This window comes from Coturnix japonica, chromosome 1 (assembly GCF_054131305.1).
Source record: "Coturnix japonica strain WE chromosome 1, WE-NBRP24, whole genome shotgun sequence".
NCBI classification, from domain to species: Eukaryota; Metazoa; Chordata; class Aves; order Galliformes; family Phasianidae; genus Coturnix; species Coturnix japonica.
Window position 1 is genome coordinate 154,031,826 of NC_140663.1, and position 19,641 is coordinate 154,051,466.

General features: G+C 41.3%; 1 protein-coding gene across 16 annotated transcripts in view; it reads left to right on the forward strand.

Annotated features, from left to right (window-relative positions):
• The window catches only part of FNDC3A (fibronectin type III domain containing 3A), a 101,268-nt gene that overhangs the window by 57,780 nt on the left and 23,847 nt on the right, over window positions 1–19,641 (forward strand). For 9 of the 16 annotated variants that reach the window (XM_015851816.3, XM_015851815.2, XM_085536150.1 and 6 more), the window contains 9 exons: window positions 4,984–5,060; window positions 8,764–9,001; window positions 9,827–10,099; window positions 10,605–10,663; window positions 15,051–15,208; window positions 15,602–15,661; window positions 17,394–17,532; window positions 18,152–18,205; window positions 18,799–18,923. In XM_015851816.3, the coding sequence (XP_015707302.1) occupies window positions 4,984–5,060; window positions 8,764–9,001; window positions 9,827–10,099; window positions 10,605–10,663; window positions 15,051–15,208; window positions 15,602–15,661; window positions 17,394–17,532; window positions 18,152–18,205; window positions 18,799–18,923 (1,183 nt within the window). Of the gene's footprint in view, window positions 1–640; window positions 1,395–1,454; window positions 1,630–4,983; window positions 5,061–8,763; window positions 9,002–9,826; window positions 10,100–10,604; window positions 10,664–15,050; window positions 15,209–15,601; window positions 15,662–17,393; window positions 17,533–18,151; window positions 18,206–18,798; window positions 18,924–19,641 lie in introns of those variants that run through there. The other 7 variants (XM_085536153.1, XM_085536152.1, XM_085536154.1 and 4 more) reach the window with 4 other exon arrangements.

Genomic DNA, 19,641 nt, shown 5'->3' on the forward strand with positions numbered 1-19,641 from the left:
GGATTTCATTAAGATGGAATCTGTAGAAATACTGTAGTTAGGCCGCCAGGTTTTTAGTTCTTATCCATTATTCCAAAGCCTTTATGAATGAAACTGATGCTTTTTTCCCCCCTGCTTTTGCACGGATCCACGTGAACATTTTACCTTACTTTTCCTCATGTTTTCCAGCCTCCGGCCCACTGATAGAATCTATAGTCAATTAATACATTTAAATTACGGCTCCCGCTTTGTCAGTGGCTGTTCCCAGCCATGATGGGCAAAGCAGACAGATGGATGGGGGAAGGGATTGTTTTGTCAGGATCAATTTAGAGCATAAGGAATATGTTCAACTGACAGCACTGAAAACTGAAGTCTTCTGCCTGCCCCTGCCCTTGCAGTGCTTCCAGTGCCTTCCTTTCCTTCACTAGGCCTGAGCTGGGGGTAAGTTCCATGTCTGCTTTCCTTCTGTCACTGCTTGCTTTGATGACATCACACCCAGTGAAGGTCAACCTCCTGGATCCTCGTGACACCTTTCAGTACCCGTTAACCTATGAAGCACCGATTTCTCAGTATTTTCCAGGCACATCTTACGAGGCAAATGCAGCCCTCCTGTTTGTTGCCATTCTCGGATTTTTGTGATTAATTGCTGCTGCTGGGAGCCCAAAATAAAACTCTGAGGCCTTGGCCGTTATGTAAAAGCCAGTGGTGCAACTATTTGTGGCATCTGGGTCTATAGATTGGCCACGGCGTGTCAGGGCGCTGCGACGTCAGCCTCGCACTCCATTGTTTCTGCCGCCGTGGCCTTTGTGTTTGATCCTGTCAGCGCTTGCGTCAGCGATGCATATCATCGCCCGTGTGATGTCAAAGTGTGGGTGTTCGGTTATGGAGACATAGTTAACCTAATGTGCCGCCGTAAATCCTGAATGCTATTTCCTCCCGGGGATGGCAGTGATTCATCGCCGCTCGCATTAGGCTCGTGCTATGTATAGCAGCGCCCATGAGCCGCGGGATCCGCACCGATTAGTATCAAAGGTGTTCGCGGCCGGACCTCGCACCCGGAGCTCCGGCCGTGCCGTGTGCCGGCCGGTTCATCTGGAGCTAAACCCTACGGAAGGATTTGCCCAAAGTAATCCCTTTCGCCTTAATTATGGCGATTAACGAAAAGCCAAGGCTGAACGCCCGGCTCGTACCAGCGGCGAGAAGTGGCGGTCATAAAAAAAGAAGCGCTAGCCGAGCTGTAGCGCGGCGTTCCCCCGGGCACTGCCTCCTTGCAGCGGGGCGGAGCGGGCAGCACGCACCTGAGACCGCGCCCCGCCCGCCGCTCCGCCCGCCGCGTCGTGCCGTGCCGTGCCGTGCCGTGCCGTGCCGTGCCGGGAGCAGCCGCCAGCGCGGCCCGGCCCGGCCCGACATGAGCGGTAAGGCCTGGCGCTGGCACAGGGGGGTCGTGGCGGCGGCTGGGAGCGGTGCGGAGGGGCGGCCGTGCGGCGTTAATGCGGGGCAGCGTTGCGGGCGCAGGGAGGGCCGCGGCGGCGGTGGTGCGGGAGGTGCTGCCCCGGAAGGGCATCGCGAAGGACTCCGGGAGGGCGGCTCCAGAGCGATCCGCTGCGACAGGCCTTGGTGCTGGTGCGGAGCCGGCCGGGCTGCGTGCAGGTGTGCTGTTAGTGGTGTCCCCGCCATGGGCACAACGAGGGTGGGAGAGTGCCCAGGCCTCTCTGAGAGACGGGCTCTCCCTCCTGCTGCGAGCTTGTATTCATCTCCCCCTTTTTTTTTTTTCTTCTTTTCTCCACAAATATTCCAAGTTTTACATGAGTTCTATCTTGATTTTGATGAAGGCGAGATGCTCACCGAGAGGCTTTCTATGAGCTTTACCCTTTGTAGCAGTGAACTAGCAAATTTCAGGAAGATACATTGAGATAGTATAGTGATGTGTCTTGTCTCTTGGGTTGCACTGGGTTAAATACACCTTGATTGCATCCGATGAGCCGTTTCTCATGAATAAAGCATCAAACACAGCTATGCAGCTCGTCTTCTCCCACAGTAATTCCTCCCCACTTCTCCAGAGGGAGAACTTGTGTAACTGAAAGTATTACAGAAGATTCGAGGCCTCTTAGAGCAGTAAACGCATCAACATTCATCACACAGTGATGTGGATGGTACACAGAACTCACTGTTGGTCTGACAGTGCCTCTGACACCGCATAAAAGCGTGGGGATTCCTCCTGCAGTGCCATAACTTCACTGCAGACCCTGTATTCATTAAAAGAAATGTAGTTCATCGGCTTTTTTTTCCCCTGTGCTTTCTTTTTTCCTGAATGTTCCTATATGATCTAACCTCATCTCAGAGTCTATTCAGAAACATAGCAGAAGTCATCCTGAATATTAAAAACACGTTTTCATCAATTTTGAGTCTTTAAAATGCTGAAGTTGGGGTGCAGGTTTTCAGACTGTAAACTGAACTACATTCTAGGGTCATATATAGGATCCATACACGCCTTGATGTTTTCATTTGTGTGGCTGCTCAGTTGGGGGACGCTGAAATGGTTCTGTGGATCAACCTTTGTACAGCACAGGAGATAGCTGCTTTTGTTTGTTGGGAGAGAGACTTAAAGCACTCAGTGCTGAGTGATCTTTGGAAAGGAGGATAGTTTACTCACCTGGACCTGAGTTGTTTTTAAACACCTAACAAATATTGTCTGAATGTAACGATTAATTAAAGCCCAACGCAGACACTGGCTCACTAAGTAACAAGCGGTTCACATTAGGCTTCCTTCATCCTCTCAGCACAGGGTGTTTGCTATAAAAGTGGAAGTAATTGTGGCCTTAATTCTCAATGTATGGCAACTTGTATTAAATATGTTTCTGCTACTGCTGACATCTTTGAATTAATATAAGGTAATAATCCAAAGACTCCTCATCTTGGTCACTGCTTTTCATGCAACCATCACTTCTTTTGCAGTGATTCACACTCAGGAGAGACTTCAACTGAAACATCTTTGAGTTTCCCTTGAGCAAAACCCCAAAGAAGGTTCAGTTCTCAGTCTAAAGTTGGCTGTATTCCTTCTGTTATTTGCTTTTCACATGGTTCAGTCACTCGATTAAGACCTCATTCTTAACAGTTTTCTTCCATCCACCATTGTGGGTTAACACTTCATCAGTAACAAAGCTGTGATTCTTTTAAGGTAATATATTTTAAGGCTTTTGTATCCTGTTGTGAAAGAGTTGTTACAGCATGTGGGATCAAGTTGGATAACATGCCTTGTTTTTTATAGAATGCTTTTTCTTCCTTTTTCCCACTCTTGGCATTCAGACATAGTTAACTTGAATTCTCTGTCAAGCTCACACTTAGCAAAATGAGACGTAACAGTACATCTCATATCTCCTATTGTAGACATATATGATGAAGCACACCTTGCACTTGGGCACTACCTCCCATTTGCAAATGTAAGCACACTTTATCAATTATTAACATGAAGAGCCTTTTAGAAATATTACTGAAACTTCGCCAAGAGCTGGATTGCAGCCTGGGGTGTTTGTATCCCAGTCTTGTCATCTTGCCACACAACCTGTTAGATTATGTTGTGCTTCACTTTAATTGTTAAACTCTATCAGTTGTTCCTGTTGTGCATTTCTAATGCAGGAAAGTAAAGATGTCTGTGTGCAGTCCCTCTTGTTGCCTGTGTAAATGGCGGGGGCTGGTATCAAACACTAAAGAGGAGAGCATAAGGATGGGGCAGGCACACAGAAATCACTTACTTCTTTTGAGCTTTATGAACTGACAGGGATTCTTTTATCAGCTCTTACTTGGTAACTTCTCTCAATCTATTTAATAGCTCCAAATCTGTGAACACAACCATTCATTTCCACAGTGTTCTCAAAGGTGCGACTTAAGCAATTTCTGTTTTAAATCTTCTATTTGCTTATTTAATTTAATATCTGGATCTTGTCTGTCAGAAATTATAAACGATCCATCTTCCTATTTTAGGCAGTTGGTGGTTTTTATAGGTCTTGTACTATTTCTCTTCTTCACGCCCTTTTACCTTTTAACCACTGACAGATGGAATAATCCTAGTCTCTTGATTCTGCCCTGATGAACAGGTGGAAAGTCACTGTAAAAGCTTTCTGCCTTTTCTTATTGACCTTTTCTAGTTCTGTTGTCTTTTTCTTTTTAAGAACGGAGACAGGCAGTGCACACGGTGCTCAGGATATTTGCACAGAGAGGTGGTGGATGCCCCATCCCTGTAGACACCCAAGGTCAGGCTGGATGGGGCTCTGAGCACCTGCTGGAGCTGTAGGTGTCCCTGCTCATTGCAGGGCAGTTGGACCAGATGGCCTGTAAGGGTCCATTCCGACTCAAACAATTCTAATGATTTTTAATTTTCTTTTTCCTTCTGTGAATGCCAGTGAACATCTCAGTTGGTATTTCTTTAGACACGTATGTAAAAACTCATTAATCTACTCCCATAGAATATGGCCTATGAGTATGAGAGTATGGCTAACGTATGGCTTATCACTATCCATATACTATCCATACCTGTGTGACTGCTGTAGTCACTTGTAGATGATTTGAAAGCTGAGTGTTCCCTTCACTTTGCTTCCTGTTCTCAGGCCAGTTAGTTCCTCATGAAGAGCCCTCTTCACTTTTGTAGCCAAAGGCAGCATCACTACTTTAAGGGTGTTTGAGAGAGGCTGTCAGATGCTATTTGAAAACCCAAGCATGTAACAGTAACTCTGCGTTCTTTGAAGGTATGGGATTTTCCAGGCCATGGTTTCTTTTCAAATGCAGCCTTAACACATGATGTTGTATTTGTCTGGGTGTCTGTCAGTTCTGTTCCTTCTGGCTCACCCATTAAAAGGAGGGGGCCCTTTGCTATTAATTTTGCCTGTATAGCCCATTGCCTTTTTAAATTCATATTATGTTGTATATTTTTCACAGAGTCTTTGCAGTTCTGCATGTTCTTTGAACTCTCAGTACAGGATGATGTTAATGTTTCTTTAACCCATGTAGGTCCTGCTCAGGTTCCAATGATGTCCCCAAATGGTTCAGTGCCTACTATTTATGTGCCTCCTGGATATGCCCCACAGGTATGTCACTTTGTTTGATTCTTATTTCATTTGTTTGCATGACAGTCATATGGAAGCAGAACCAAAGCAGCTAATTCAGTAAGTGAACGTGTCAAGTTTGAATCACTGTGGTCAAGGAAATAAATAATGGGAGGTATCCAGTAATACCTCTGGGAGCTTTTATGTGTGCCCATTTAGTTATATATTAACTACTTACATGAGAATAACAGGTACAGTTCCTTATTTAGTTCAGGATCCTGATGTACTGGCTGTCCTCTGAACATAAAATACAGTTCATGACCCAGATAGCTCATTGTGCTGAATTTGGGTTAGCAGAAATTTTCTCTTGGCACCAATATAATTTTATGTATGATCATAGCTCATGGCTGGGAATTTCTTTGCAGACGGGGAGTAAAGCAGTTCTGTTAGGATCAAAAAATGCAGCAAATGTAGAATAAAACTGCAACTGTCCATTGAGAATAAGTCACCATGTAACATGTTTCTATGGATTAACTTGGGGTGGGGCTCTGCTTTTGTCAATACTGTGGGATTCCTAATTTAGATGTCTGAAAATTAACTGTGAGCTAGGTAACCTACACATCCCTTAAGGTAGATGAAAAGGACAAATCCTCTTGCCTGTGTTAGTTATTATGCTGAGATAGATGTATGGCCTTGTAGGTGATATCTCTTTCTCCCTCAGCTATGGTTAACCCTACAACTGTAGGGTTAGTAGCTCAGATCTGGAAACCAGAGCAGATGAATATCGCCCTCTACGATGTCAGTTTTCCTCACAGTGATGTGTTGTGTCCAGTCTTCATGTGACTGAATGTGTCCATATGAAGAGAATGTAATGCACAAAATGCAAGGAAAAAATCCCCAGTGACCAGGAGGTGTTGCACAAAAGGTTTCACTGGGACATGCCTGTTAGCCTTTCATTGGAGCTTATTATACCAGCAAGTGGTACCAGTGCAGCCCTCTGACTTCTGAGCTGATGGTGCTACACATCTCTCCAGCTCAGAGTGCAGGTGGAATCAGCCCGTGTCTGCTGTTTTCATCTAGGTGTCAGAGTCCAGGAAAACCTGTCGTTTCTAAGGCTTCCGAAACATTTACTGCTGATAAAATGTACCAACTGTTGTGGTTTGTGCTGGAAGTTCCTGTGACAAGAAAGATTTGATAGAGGTCTTGCAAACAGCACAAAGTGCTGCGGTTTGAGTTATCCTTTACTTAATGCACCCCCAGCAACGTAACTTCCATGATTTCTTCAGACTTAGTGTACTTTTAAGTCTCTAACTGCAGATATAATTTGAGAGCAATTGGAAGCCTAAAGCTGTCAGTGTAGAAGAACAGCTTTAGCATTTTGTCTATGCATTTTCATTTAGTTCTGTTCTACCTCTGCTTGCTTCAACTTCTGTTTGGCACTGACACAATGTAGTGTCCTCTGTTAGAAGCTGAAGTGAGCAACAGAATAAAATACGTTTATTTTTCTTATGTCACATAAATAAAAGGTATTTCATGAGTTGATTTATTTTTCCCTTTTCTTTTGGAACTGTAATGCTAGGACTTAGAAAGAAAGAAAGAAAACACATACATCATTATTCATCTTCTCCAAGCTGTCTGTTCCCTTCCTGTAGTGAATTTCTGTGTGATGTTTGGTTGTCAAACAAGCCAGAACTGTATGTTTTGCTGATACATTCAGCTTATTATTTAGCTTAAGATGACATAATTCTTGTGATGCCTTTTTTTACCCACTTTATTAGGAGCCTAAAGTTGGGTTGGTGTTGGATGTAGAGGCACAGTTACAGACACACCTTAAGTTCCCTGCTGCTATGAATTGGGTTTCTATTGCTGAGTTACTTAGTTTATAATCTGTTTGTGTTCTTGGAACTGCTGATAGTCTTAAGTAGCCTGTGATAAATTGGAATTTCTTTGTGTAAGCAAAAGGGACTCAAATGATGAAAACTACATTTCAGTATTTAGAGGACATAGTTGGAAAGCAGCAGTTGTAGTTGTATTTACGGCTGTTCCTATGTCCTGCCTTTAGGTACCAGCCAGCTATCACTGCACAGATACTAAGAGCAGTGTCTTTGCAGTGTTACTCTTTCCCATTAAGAGGCGGTTTCTATATAAAGAAACTAGTGAACCTATAAAAAAACAACCCAAACCCAAACAAGTAGCATTTATATGTTCACTTAGACCATTTGTATTCATTTCCAGCTCTATTTACATAAGTGGGATCGACTTCATTGTGTACAACACTTTTGTCTTCTGAATGTTATTGCTTATATATAAAGATCTTTGTTCTACTTTACACCAGAACCATACAGCCATGTGTACATTATTTTTCTTTCCTGTTAGATTTGGAAAGCTTTATAACCATTTCCTAGACTGTCCTCACTTACTCTGCATTGGTTCTGCTATCAGGATGATTTGGGAATGTGCAAATTAGATTGCTGTCAGAGGAAACTGAACTAGGAATTCCATTTCTGACAAGTACCAGATGCACATTAACCTCTAATGATAAAATGGCAAAAACAACGTTTGATCCTTCAAGCAGCTTTCTGTCATAGGCACAGTGGAAGTGTTTATACCAGGGCATGGGACTAGACCTACCCAGGCATAATTCAGTTAAGCTCAAACCATGGAGGTCAAAGCAGCTTGGCACCGAGTGCTTTGATCCCCTGATCTGTTGGTGTTGCCCCAGATTACTCATTGGTGTACATGTACATGTTCAACCTGACTCCAGATTCCAAATTGAATATACTAAGTGAAAACTCAGAGCATAAGTTTGCCTTGTTCCTTGTATCTGTGGTGTGCTTCAGTGGGTGACCCCATTACTGCTCCAGCTGATTACTAACCCTTATGAAGGGATGATCATTTTCTGCTTCAGTACTTCTATAGTATGTGTCTTTGCCTGTGTGAGACACCCTCCCACATATGCTATATGTACTGTACACAGAAATCCTCAGCTGCCTGCATCTTACGTGTCTGCATTTACCCTCATGATGAGATAGAACTTCTGGCAGCATGGCTCAGGGCAGAAGGCTGTTGTGTCACATCTCTTGTTTGCCAGAGATTTTTATACAGCAAGAAGAAGCTGCCATGAAAGCTCTTTTTTCACAGAGTCAGAATGCAAGATAATTTAACAGAGGAAACACAACTTGTTTTAAACTACATAGAGTTTTAAAGTCGTGAGAGGGCTGGCTGCTATCCTGCCAAGTATTTTTTGCTTTAACAGCTTGATGCAGTCCGAGGCTGCTACATGCTGACAAGAGGTCTCCCATGTTAGCATTGGAGCACTGTGATGGACATGTAGCAAAGATCAGGCACTGTTATGCCTTTTTCTCTCCACTTCTGTTGTGTGAATTTCACCCATTAGATCACTTGCAGGGAGCCATCTAGCTGTTACGCTGTAGAACAAACCCTAGGAGCAGTGTAGCATACAGGGTGCATGAATGAGAATGGAAACAGGGCACTGGTGACAAGCTAGGTTATTGCCAGAAGTATATCTAGTTGTTTGCAAGACTGGATGTCTTACAGGCTGGATGTGGCTCTGTGCAGCCTGGTCTACTGATTGGTGACCCTGTACATGGCAGGAAGGTTGAAAATGGATGATCATTATGCTCCTTTTCAACCCTGGCCATTCTGTGATTCTGTGATTACTGCTTTGTTCATTCTTTGCTCGTTACAAAGCTCTTGTCTTTGTTCATGGTCTCTCATTGTACAGGTTATTGAGGATAATGGCGTTCGAAGGGTTGTGGTGGTTCCCCAGGCTCCAGAATTTCATCCTGGTGGTCACGCAGTGATACACAGGCCTCCTCATCCTCCACTGCCTGGCTTCCTTCCTCTCCCAGCCATGATCCCCCCTCCACCACGTCACATCTACTCACCAGTAACCGGGGCTGGTGACATGGCAACGCAGTACATTCCGCAGTATCACACATCCCAAATGTACGGGGATCTGGGTATGTAGCTTATAAAACATTGCTAATTCTAACAAAGAAAATGATGCTGTACTGGTTTCTGGAGTCTGTGATGTTGATATATGTGCTTTATCGTGCAGATAAGACTACACCTTGAATGGGAGCTGTACAAAAATATTTTATGATGATGCCAGTCTTCTTGCTAAACTTTATTAATTCAGAAGAAGTTCTTTTCACTAATTTGACTTGTCTATTTAGTTATCCATTAAATGTACTGATTATTTTTTCTGCATAGCATTGTATGTAGGACTGACCTTTTCTGAAGCCATGTTCTTGGTGGGGCTGCAGCAATGCCTCAGTTTGCCTTGTACAGATCCAGTGTACTTACAGGACCCAGACATGCTGTCTTTGGTTGCTCTGTTCTTCAAAGGTTTCTGGATTTCCTGTTGATTTCTGCAGAAACACAATTAAAGTAACAAAGGTCTAGTTGCGTTCTCAAAACTTATGTATTTTTTGTATTCAGCATCAGAGCAAGTTTCCTACCTTGCAATCAAGTACTTACAGATGGAGGATGTGTTGGCTTTATTCTGCACCTTACAGCTTACAGAAGAATATAGAAACATTTTAATATTAATTTTTAAGTGGAAAAAATGATGTGAGAAGGAAAGATTACGCTTTCTTCTCTAACAGGTTATTAAGATCCAATTACTGTGTATAATTTTACTTGCTGGACAGCTCAGTTTTATAGTAGGAATATAGATATAATTTTGCACACAAGCATATGCTTAACTCACATGGCAATTTTAAATTGATTTTTGATTGCATTCTTTTCTTCATGATTTATTTGCTTATTTAACTTTCATTTAGATACCCTGCCTGCACATGGAAGAGCCAACTTTAGAGATGAAAGGTCTAGTAAAACATATGAAAGGTTACAAAAAAAATTAAAAGATCGGCATGGAACTCAGAAGGATAAATTAAACAGTCCTCCATCATCTCCTCAGAAATGTCCTTCTCCTGCAAGTGAACCTAATGGACTTACAAAAGGACAGGACACAGCTGGTATAAGCACAGGTTCTACCAAAAGCAAGTCAGTGGGTAAAGGAAAAAGCAATTCTCAGACAGACGTAGAAGTAGAAGGTAAGTGTTAATAAAAGATATATGTAACAGATACTTTTCATGTATATATACATATGTATATCTTTTGCAAGTCCAGTGTCTGGCTGAGCACATTGTAGTTTCAACACCACGCTTTGACAGTCTTGGGTGATAGCCTGTAACTACACTGACTTGCATGGAATGGAATTAAGGATGATCGAGCAGCCTGCTCCTCTCATTGAAACAACGTGCCTAAGAGAACAAAACTACTGTTGTGCAAGTCTCCGTGTAGATTTGGGCAGATTTTATTAGTTATGTTTCTTATTTTTTCTGTATTCTTTTAAATTGTAGAACAGATTTAGAATCAAAGTGAACGATAACTATGGGAGCTCTTTCAGATTTACGTTGCCCTAGTTGAATGCAAGTTGATGCAGTGTTGTTTTATACATACTTCAGTCTATATGCAGTTGTTGAAGAGCTGTTTCAATAGAAAGTCACTGAACAATGATTCATGGGTGCTTTGTTTGCTTTGATTTTGTTTTTCAAGAAAAGGATGAAGAAACAAAAGCACTTGAAGCACTTCTTTCTAATATAGCCAAGCCAGTGGTAAGTAGTTACAGCTTTCTATAAAATCAGAGTGTGTCTGTTGCTATATTATACAGTGATATCTCCCTTTCTCTGCCCAAGTTCAGTTCTTCAGTTCTCAGCACTTAACTTTCATTGACTGAAATGTAAATGACCAAAGTAATTTTTAATATATTAACATTTATGAAACCAAAATTGTCTCAGTACTTAATATGTGAAATTCTTTTCATTACAGTCATCCCTGAGGTATTCATATGCATTGATAAGATCCCCCTTGAGCCTTCTCTTCTCTAGACTAAACAGTTCTACCTCTTGCCTAGTACCAGGACCAGAGGCCATGGGCACAAACTGGAGCACAGGAGGTTCCCTCTGAACACCAGGAGCCCTTCTGTGCTGTGCAGTGATGGAGCACTGGCACAGGCTGCCCAGGGGCTGGGGGGTCTCCTCCTTGGAGATCTCCCATAATCAGCTGGATGTGGCCCTGGGCACCCTGCTCTGGGTGTCCCTGCTGGGGCAGGGGCTGGAGCAGAGGGACCCAGAGGGCCCTGCAACCCTAACCATTCTGTGACTCAGTGGTGCTGCAAGGGCTGAGCAGGGATAAATAACTACAGTACTAAATGCTCAGAGTCCTGCTATGTCCAGGCATCAGAATGAGACAGCATTTCTTTGGTGCCCCTGTGTCAAATTCTGTAAGTAATGATTGAGGGAAATGAGATGGAGAAATGGATAGGAGGAAGCTGAACCTGGCTGCTGCTAGGATGCAGATAGCAGCTGTAACAGTCAAGTTCAAGAGCACTGAATAGGATGTCCTTGGAGACCGAATCTGGTAGAGAAGAAATAAAAAGAATTTGTGGAGAATAAAATGGGACTGAAAGAAAGCTTATGGAGATTAAGGTGTGAATGGAGAAAGAAAGTGAGGAGCAGAGACAGCTTCTGGCAAGGAGTACAGATCCAAAGGACAATCAAGACTGGGGGATCCTAAAACTTCCAAACTTTGGACTGGGTGATCCTGTGGGTCTTTTCCAACACTGGTGATTGTGTGATTCAAAAGAAGAACAGGTTATGGCTGTGAGGAATGAACATAGGTCTGTGTCTGCTAGCATTAAGTTTTGCTCAGGACCTCGGATGTAATCCAGCTTTCCTAAACATCGTATTTTTGACAGCAGGTACTTGAGAGATTCACCAGCAGAGGTTTTATTTTTGCAGCCTGTTATTTCAGTGCCCAGCTGTGCACTTCATCTCCATGGATGATACTAAATGCCAGTTGCTATCACTGTGTTACATCAAGCACTAGAAACTTGTGCAAGACTTTTGCTGTTGAGTGTTACACTTTAGGAAGATATACATCATAATATTATTAGAAGAATATAGAATCATACTTTCAAAGTGAAGCAGATTTACTGTACAGACCCTGCAATTCACAGTACAATTAGATCTGTTTTGAGAACGGATCAGGACTGTGCAGGGCTGTGCAGCTAAAGGGACTGGTGCCTTATACTCCTTTTGACTGTTGATCACAAGAGTCTGTCTTAGAAAAGGAACATGTGCCTGGTCTAACCACATCAGAATGGACACAGGAGCAAGTTTTATTAACTGTAGGGTTAGCTTAGTGTAAGATAGTGTTGGCACTTGGACACACAAGGCAACAATGTTCTCAGTAGCCCTCACATCATGGGTGTGAGCTGTGACCTTAGCTCCGGGAGAACACAGATGTTGCTTTCTATCCTGACTAAAGTGAAGGGCCCATATATCTATGCACAGTCTTCTGCCCATTGGCCAGAGCATACAGGATGCCATCCAAGTCAGGAATGTCAGCAGTGACTGCATTGCCATGGGGAGTGATCATTGAGCATGCTAGGGCTGTTAAAGTGAGACAGTGGGAAATGTATTAAACAAGTGTAACATCAGCTGTGCTGGCAGAGGGCAGAAAAAAAACAACAGTGTCCCAGTGCATCTCTGTCTTGTTTCCGTTTGCTTCCTTCCTCTCAGAATATTCATCCATCCATCCCCCATAGGTCAGCATGAGTAGTTTCACTGTTTCTCCCCCCACCCATAACCTTTCTTGAATTTCAGTGTCTCATTGTGCTCTGTGGTGTATTTTCATTCATGCATCTCTTGTTAGTCCTGTGCATTATGTAGTACCTGAGCCTTGCTGCTTCCAGATTCCTATGTGTTGTTTTTAAATGAACTATATTGACTCCTCAGCATTCAAACAGCCTGCACCAGCCATTGTGTTCACTAAGCAAGTGGCAAAGGAAGTGCAAGAGAAGACAAGGGGAACTGAAAAGACAAAAGCAAAATGAAGAATGGATATTTAATGAGAAGAAGGGATACGCACTCACAGTTTCTGCTTACATGGCATTATAAAGTCCATGGGGTACATCATGTTTTGTAGCTCATGTGTGTTCTTTTAGAACACGATGCTGTTTACTTACTGGTTAAGTACCTTATGCAATCCAGCTGGCACATACTAGAACTGCTCTTTATTTGATTTAATTATTTTATTTTTTACCCAAATGGCACATCTTTAAAAAGGAGATTAACTTGTTCAAGTTCAAATGAAGGCGTTCCCACCTCAGTTTCCTCAGTGTTAGGGTCTAAATATTCCCTTCCCAGTGCTCTTCAGCAATGCTTGATAGTTGAAGTTTGGCTTCTTGCCACTGCTTGGTTTAACATGAGTGTACATCACAGAAGGGGAACCAGTATGTGACCATCTGGTTTACTGCTGACCATCCAGTTTCGCTGGGCACCATCAGCTGGACCCAGTGCCTTTGCTACAGATTTTCTTGTCTTAAATTGTAGCTTATTTACTAATGTTTTCCTCCTTTTTTCCCCATATATATGTGTAGGTCCAAATATGTATATATACAGAAGCTTTTTTATTTTTTTAATATCTACACTGCTGCTTTTTATGCTTTAATTCCCAACTTCTGCAAATACTTTTCACTTTGCATTTTGTGTTGAATTACACTGGCTGTTACATTTTAAACTTTGGCAAATTGGCCATAGCAAAGCTTCAGATCTTCATAACATTGTTTAGTCACATACCCTGTTTACACAAAGTAAAACAACCAGAACAACCTACATGGTCACTGATTTTTAGCTTGGTGCATAATGTAGTTTCATTGTGTTAAGTTACTTTGTGAACAGTTGTCATCTATTGTTTTAGATGTCTTACAGAAGTTCTGTCTTTTTTCAGTCGACGTGCTAATGTTTGCCCTGGGTGAATAACTCGGGGTAACAGCTTTTCTTCCAGGGACTTAAGAACAGAGTTAATTATTCTTTCTTGACTTTTGTTGCAATACAAGAGATTTCCACTCTGCTCCTTGTTTAAGTTCACTAATCTAAGTTCTCTGAGTTGAATATTTCTCTGTAATGTTGTCTTTGATGTTGCACTCTCTTAACTCTCTCTAGAGAATAGCTAAAGCCTCTAATGCCTGAATGTTCCAATGAGACATAATGCCAGCTTTCATTCATACCAACCACCTGACTTACCCTGTGTAAAAGACATACTATGATGTATGGAGAGAAATGTGATCTATGAAGTGTATAAGACAGTTTGGCACTAGTGAAGAATTAGATTGAGTGTTAACTACAATTCTGGACAAAACATCGAAGGTATTGGAACAGAAGTAAATAATCAAAGAGGAGGGTGAAAATGATGAGAGAAACAGGTCTTCAAATACATAAGAAAACTGCAGGAAGGGCAGGGAGGTCTGATGTTCAAATCAATAGCAGCTGGGCCAAGTAGGGTTAACTGATAGAACAAGAGATGCTACCTGGAAAATAGGAATAAAATTTGTCTGTTGCCAGTAACCCGTTTCCTCTGTTTCAGTCCCAAAGTTGACGCGTTTGGGTTAAGAGCACCAGTTCTAAGAATAGTATTTCGATTCTCACCCTCTGGGAATAGGTTTCCAAAAGCAACTACTCAAAATATATCTTTTACACATATGTATATGGCAGTGATACTGTGGAACTGGTTATTTCATACAGTGTGTTGTCTGTTCTTTTGAAATGGTTGTTGATAGTCGGTGGGTGCAAAATACAAACTATTTCCCTGGGCATCCTGTTCCTGTGCTTAACCACTGTAGCCCACTAGGTGGCATTCGTTACTTTGTAATCAGCAAAGTACGGTGACAGTTATTCTTGTTTCCAGCTTGATTTCACAGAGTCTTAGAAAGATTAAGGTTGGAAAAGACCTCTAAAATCATGCAGTCCAACCATTAGCCTGTCCCCACCATGCCCACTAACTATGTCCTTCAATACCACATCTACATTTCATCTGTAAAAACTAATCAGTAGCTCATACATCAGTATAAATACTCTGATTTGCTAATGATTTGCTTCTCATCTGATTATATACCGTAGCATTTAAGTGGCAGAAGTCTCAAACATTATATTTCTACAGGTGTCAGACATTCAGGCAAGAACGGCGCTGCTTACGTGGTCACCTCCATCCATTGATGTCGGAGAAGACGCTGACAAGAGTAACATACCAGGGGTTTATACTTACGAAGTGATGATTTCAAATACTGGGAAGGATGGAAAATACAAAACTGTATATATGTAGGTGTTCATTTCCTTTATTTTGTTGTTGCTGCTTTTAATTGCGTGACTTAAGATCTCTTTAAAATCTGTTCGTTGTTTGGAGATTTAAATAGTTGGATACCCCTGCCTTAAGTACTAACATATCAGCTGCTATAACTGAGTAAGAAAGAAGGTAATTTTTATCTAAAAACAAAGAATGCAAAAAAATCAACAAACAGAAAAAAAGCAAGGAAAGCCTGGAAAAATCCTGAGATAAATGTGTCTTCATTGTAAATGCTTAGCAACAGAAACAACCTATTGACAAGTATGTTCCTTACGAGGAGTGTTAGGTGGATGGCTCAGGTGCACGCCTTTTTATAAATGCACGTGATTCTAAAATGATCTCTTTAACAAAACTGTATTTCTTTTCAGTGGAGAAGAAAATAAAGTTACTGTAAATGATCTCAGGCCAGCAACTGATTACCATGCAAAGTGAGTATCTTCCTTTTCTGATAACTAAATTCAATGGGAATGTTTTAAAAGTTTCATTTGATTGCAGAAACCTTCAGAACTTGTCTTTATCTCTTGATACCCTCCTTTGACTCACAGTGGTAGTTGAAATATTGCCATTTTTAAGTCAACGTTTTTTGTTTAGTTCATCATATAATCAGTTTTGGCACACATGACATTTTTTTGCTACCTCACCCAATATCTCTGCTTTTGTCACATCATGCCAATGCAGTGACCTTTTTATTTCCTTTGAGGCATGCCCCAGTGATGCTTCCTTTATGCCATTTCCTCACAAGTACTAGAAGGTGCCTTGCATGAGAATTTTCTTCCTACTGGCTTCTTCATGCTGCTTTCTCCTTTTTCCAGCAGGCCAGTCTGGAAAATCCCAAGACTTTTGTGCTCAGAAGCCATTTATTTAGAGGCAGCTGGTAGGAAGGAAAGGGAGCAAAAGGATGTGAGTCAGAACGTGCCTCTTTCCATGTGCACTGGGGAGGAGAAGGATTTTGGTTATGTAGTACTCTCATGATTCCCATTTGCTCAAAGAGGAGTGCTAAGTTCTGGGTCCTCAGTGTGATGACTGCACCTTCTAGTGCCTTTTCAAGGGTTTTGTTCATTACCAAACTGAAAGTCAAACCACGTTGTCTGTTCATCCCACCCTTCATATTTATGGTGTGCTGCTGTGTTCAGGAGGAGGATGAGTGGTAAATTGACTAGAAGGTCTTTCATACGCAAGTGTTTCTCTGTGATTTTGTTAATGTTTTTATTAGTGTTTAAGTACTTTATCCAATTGCATTTAAGCTGAAAATGCATGGAGCTTAGAGGTCATAGTCCAGGGCATTTTTTCCCTGTGAAAGTCTTTTCCTACCAGGCTGTTTTCAGATTCCAGATTCCATTTTATTTGTTTCTGGTCATTGTAGAGGATTCATGTGAATAGATGATTTAGCCACCTAAGTTCTTCCTGATCTAGTAATTAGAATTGTGCCAGTCTGAACATTGCCAAAAAGGAAGATGAGAAAGACTGAACTGTGAAGATAATCAACACATTTTGCATCTGAAACTGTTTGTAAAGACAAATAACTTTGTGTGCAACATTAGTCACTGTTAGATGGTTTGGTCTCCATGCTCATATGTTCAACAGTGTCAGATTTCCCATGACTTGCTGTTCATAAGCAGGTGACACAGGAATAAAAGATTCACTTTGGAGAAAAGCTATGAGCAAAGCAAACCATTCCTCTTTGAGACAGAGGCAACAACTCATTCTTCCGATATACATGAAGAGCTTGTTTATAGCCTTCCTAAAGGAAAGGACAGGGTGAAACACCTCAGTAAGCTTTACTAAATGCAAAGGATACTCTGAAAGTACATTTGCAGCTTCATTGTGCCTATCTCACAAAAGCACTTGCAGAATAATTATCTGTATTATCACTTCAAACATCTACAAGAGATAACAAGGCTGCAAGACATTACCATCATTTCCCTACCCAAGTACTGCAAATAGCAAGTGTATTTCAAATATGATTGCGAAGATCCAAAGTAAAGGACTCTTCTTTTGCATTACCTGACCAAGATGTTTACAACAGTTGTGTTACATATATATAACAGTAATATATAATGAGATGGAAGGAAGTAGCTAAATTCTGAATACTCAGTTTTCTTTGGAAATTTTATACATAGATTTTGAAGTAAAACATCTCTGATTCTTTTTCACATTTAGAGTCCAAGTGGAATGCAGTTGTGTAAAGGGGAGTCCTTCAGAAGCAGAGAGTTTTACCACAATGAGTTGTGAACCTGATGCTCCAAATCTGCCCAGGATAACTAATCGGACCAAAAATTCTCTTACTTTGCAGTGGAAGGTAAGAACTACTTAAGACACTTAAAAATAGGCCCTTAAAACTCTTCATCAGTTTCAGATTTGTGAATAAAATGTCAATTCATTGAAACAGAATTTTTTTGCCAATCGTAGTATTTTCAACCACTGTTCTGTGTCTTAAGGATGTGTATCAGATTAAATGTGGGCTTCATTAAAAAGAAGAAAAATCCCAGAAAAGACAGGAGCCTTTTTAATTAAAGTTAATGAGCTTGAACATGAGACACTGGTTTGTGTTCTGGTCCCCTCCTCTACTGAAGAATCAATTTCTTCCTCTGTTATTAAGCATAGACTCATTTGTGCAAATCAAATGGAGTGGCTTGGAAAGACTGAGATTTGAACGGATTTGTAGTGTAGCTGCTTAGAAAAGTTCTGTGTATTTTACACTGCTGCCAGAATACCTTAGTATGAATGAAATGAAAAAAAAAACAAAACCCAAAATATGTTCTGGATGGAAAGAAAAGAAGGACCATCTTGGCAAATGAAACAGACCTAATGAAAACATCATTTGCCCCCCACTCGTCATGTCATGAACATACGTGCGTCTTTCCTAAAGTGATCTTGTATCCAATTACAGCTCCAGTTTCTGATTTTTCTTGTTGCAGGCATCTTGTGATAATGGTTCTAAAATCCACAGTTACCTTCTGGAATGGGATGAAGTAAGCGATTTCTTTTTCTTTCTGTGGTTTTCAGAAGTATCTGTCTGTCGCTGCGCATCAGGTTGTGTCATAATTATGGCTTATGTAGGCACATGGGAAATAAGTCCTGCAGCAAGTGTGAAATCATGGTTACTGCCAAATTTTCTTCTTAGGATATGTAAAACATAAGCTATTTCTTAGTTACACGATTCTACGACTTCTAATGGTAGCTTTTTAGCCAATACTTCTCTTGAGAGTAGAAAATAAATGATCACTTTACTGTAACAGCCTTCCATTGGTATCAAAGGGCTGGGTCAGCTCTGTCCCCTCAAACATCCGCAGCTCCTATGCAGTAGCTTTCCTAAGAGGGAGATTGCTGAGCAGTGTTGTACTGCCTTCTCCTTCCAGCCCCTTGGAGCTGGGAAATGGAACAGAATTTGAAAAGCCTCTGATTTCATTCATATGCAAAGTTTTATATAAAGTCTCACCATGTGAGGGATTTTTTAGTCGTGTTACACTACAAGAAATGAGTTTGCTCCACATGTGTGTGTTGCTTTAATTTATGGACACATATTTAGTAGGGTGAATAACGTGATTAATTTATTCCTTTTTAGGGAAAAGGAAATGGAGAGTTTTGCCAGTGTTATTATGGCCAACAGAAGCAGTATAGGATTACTAAACTATCACCAGCAATGGGGTACACCTTTAGGCTAGCCGCCAAAAATGACATGGGGATGAGGTAAATATTACTGTTGTATACATAAATATGGAATGCATTTGCATGCATATATGTGATTGGTTTGGAAAAGCATGTGATGGCATTTAAAGAAACAAGTCTTCTGTCCAGCTAGGATTTACGTAGTTTATTTACTGTATGTGATTGGATTATTCAGTTTGCAGATTACACATGTACTGTGAATCACTTGATCTTGCTTGAGAGCAAGAGAGGTTGTACAAGATGACCTCCAGAAATCCTGACTTCAGCTGTTTGGTGATTACTGGCATAATCTGTTTTGTTTAAGCATTATTACAGCTGTGTTTTTACTGCCACAACATATGTACATACTTGGCATGTAAGTGCTACAGATCTCAGCCCCCTTTATAAGCAACTATCACCTGTAGATACTCCAGCTACTTCTGCCACTTGCCCTAATTCCTCAGACTACCTCCTATAACCTTCATTCGCCACCTTTGTACATAAAGTGCACAAGCGTGGCACATACAGCCCGGCTGCTATCGCATGGAATCAGCTCAGGCTGTGCTAGGATTCAGTGAAACTGACTGTTGTGTCTGATATAATATTCAATTCTACTGAAACGGTGGTGGTAAAAGATGAGAACACCAAACTTTGTTTTTAATTTGTGAATGAATGATGTTTGACTACAGTAGGGAATATAAGCAAGAACTCAAAAATACAAAGTAAAAGTAGTATGTTGTCAGGTTAGGCTTACACTGCT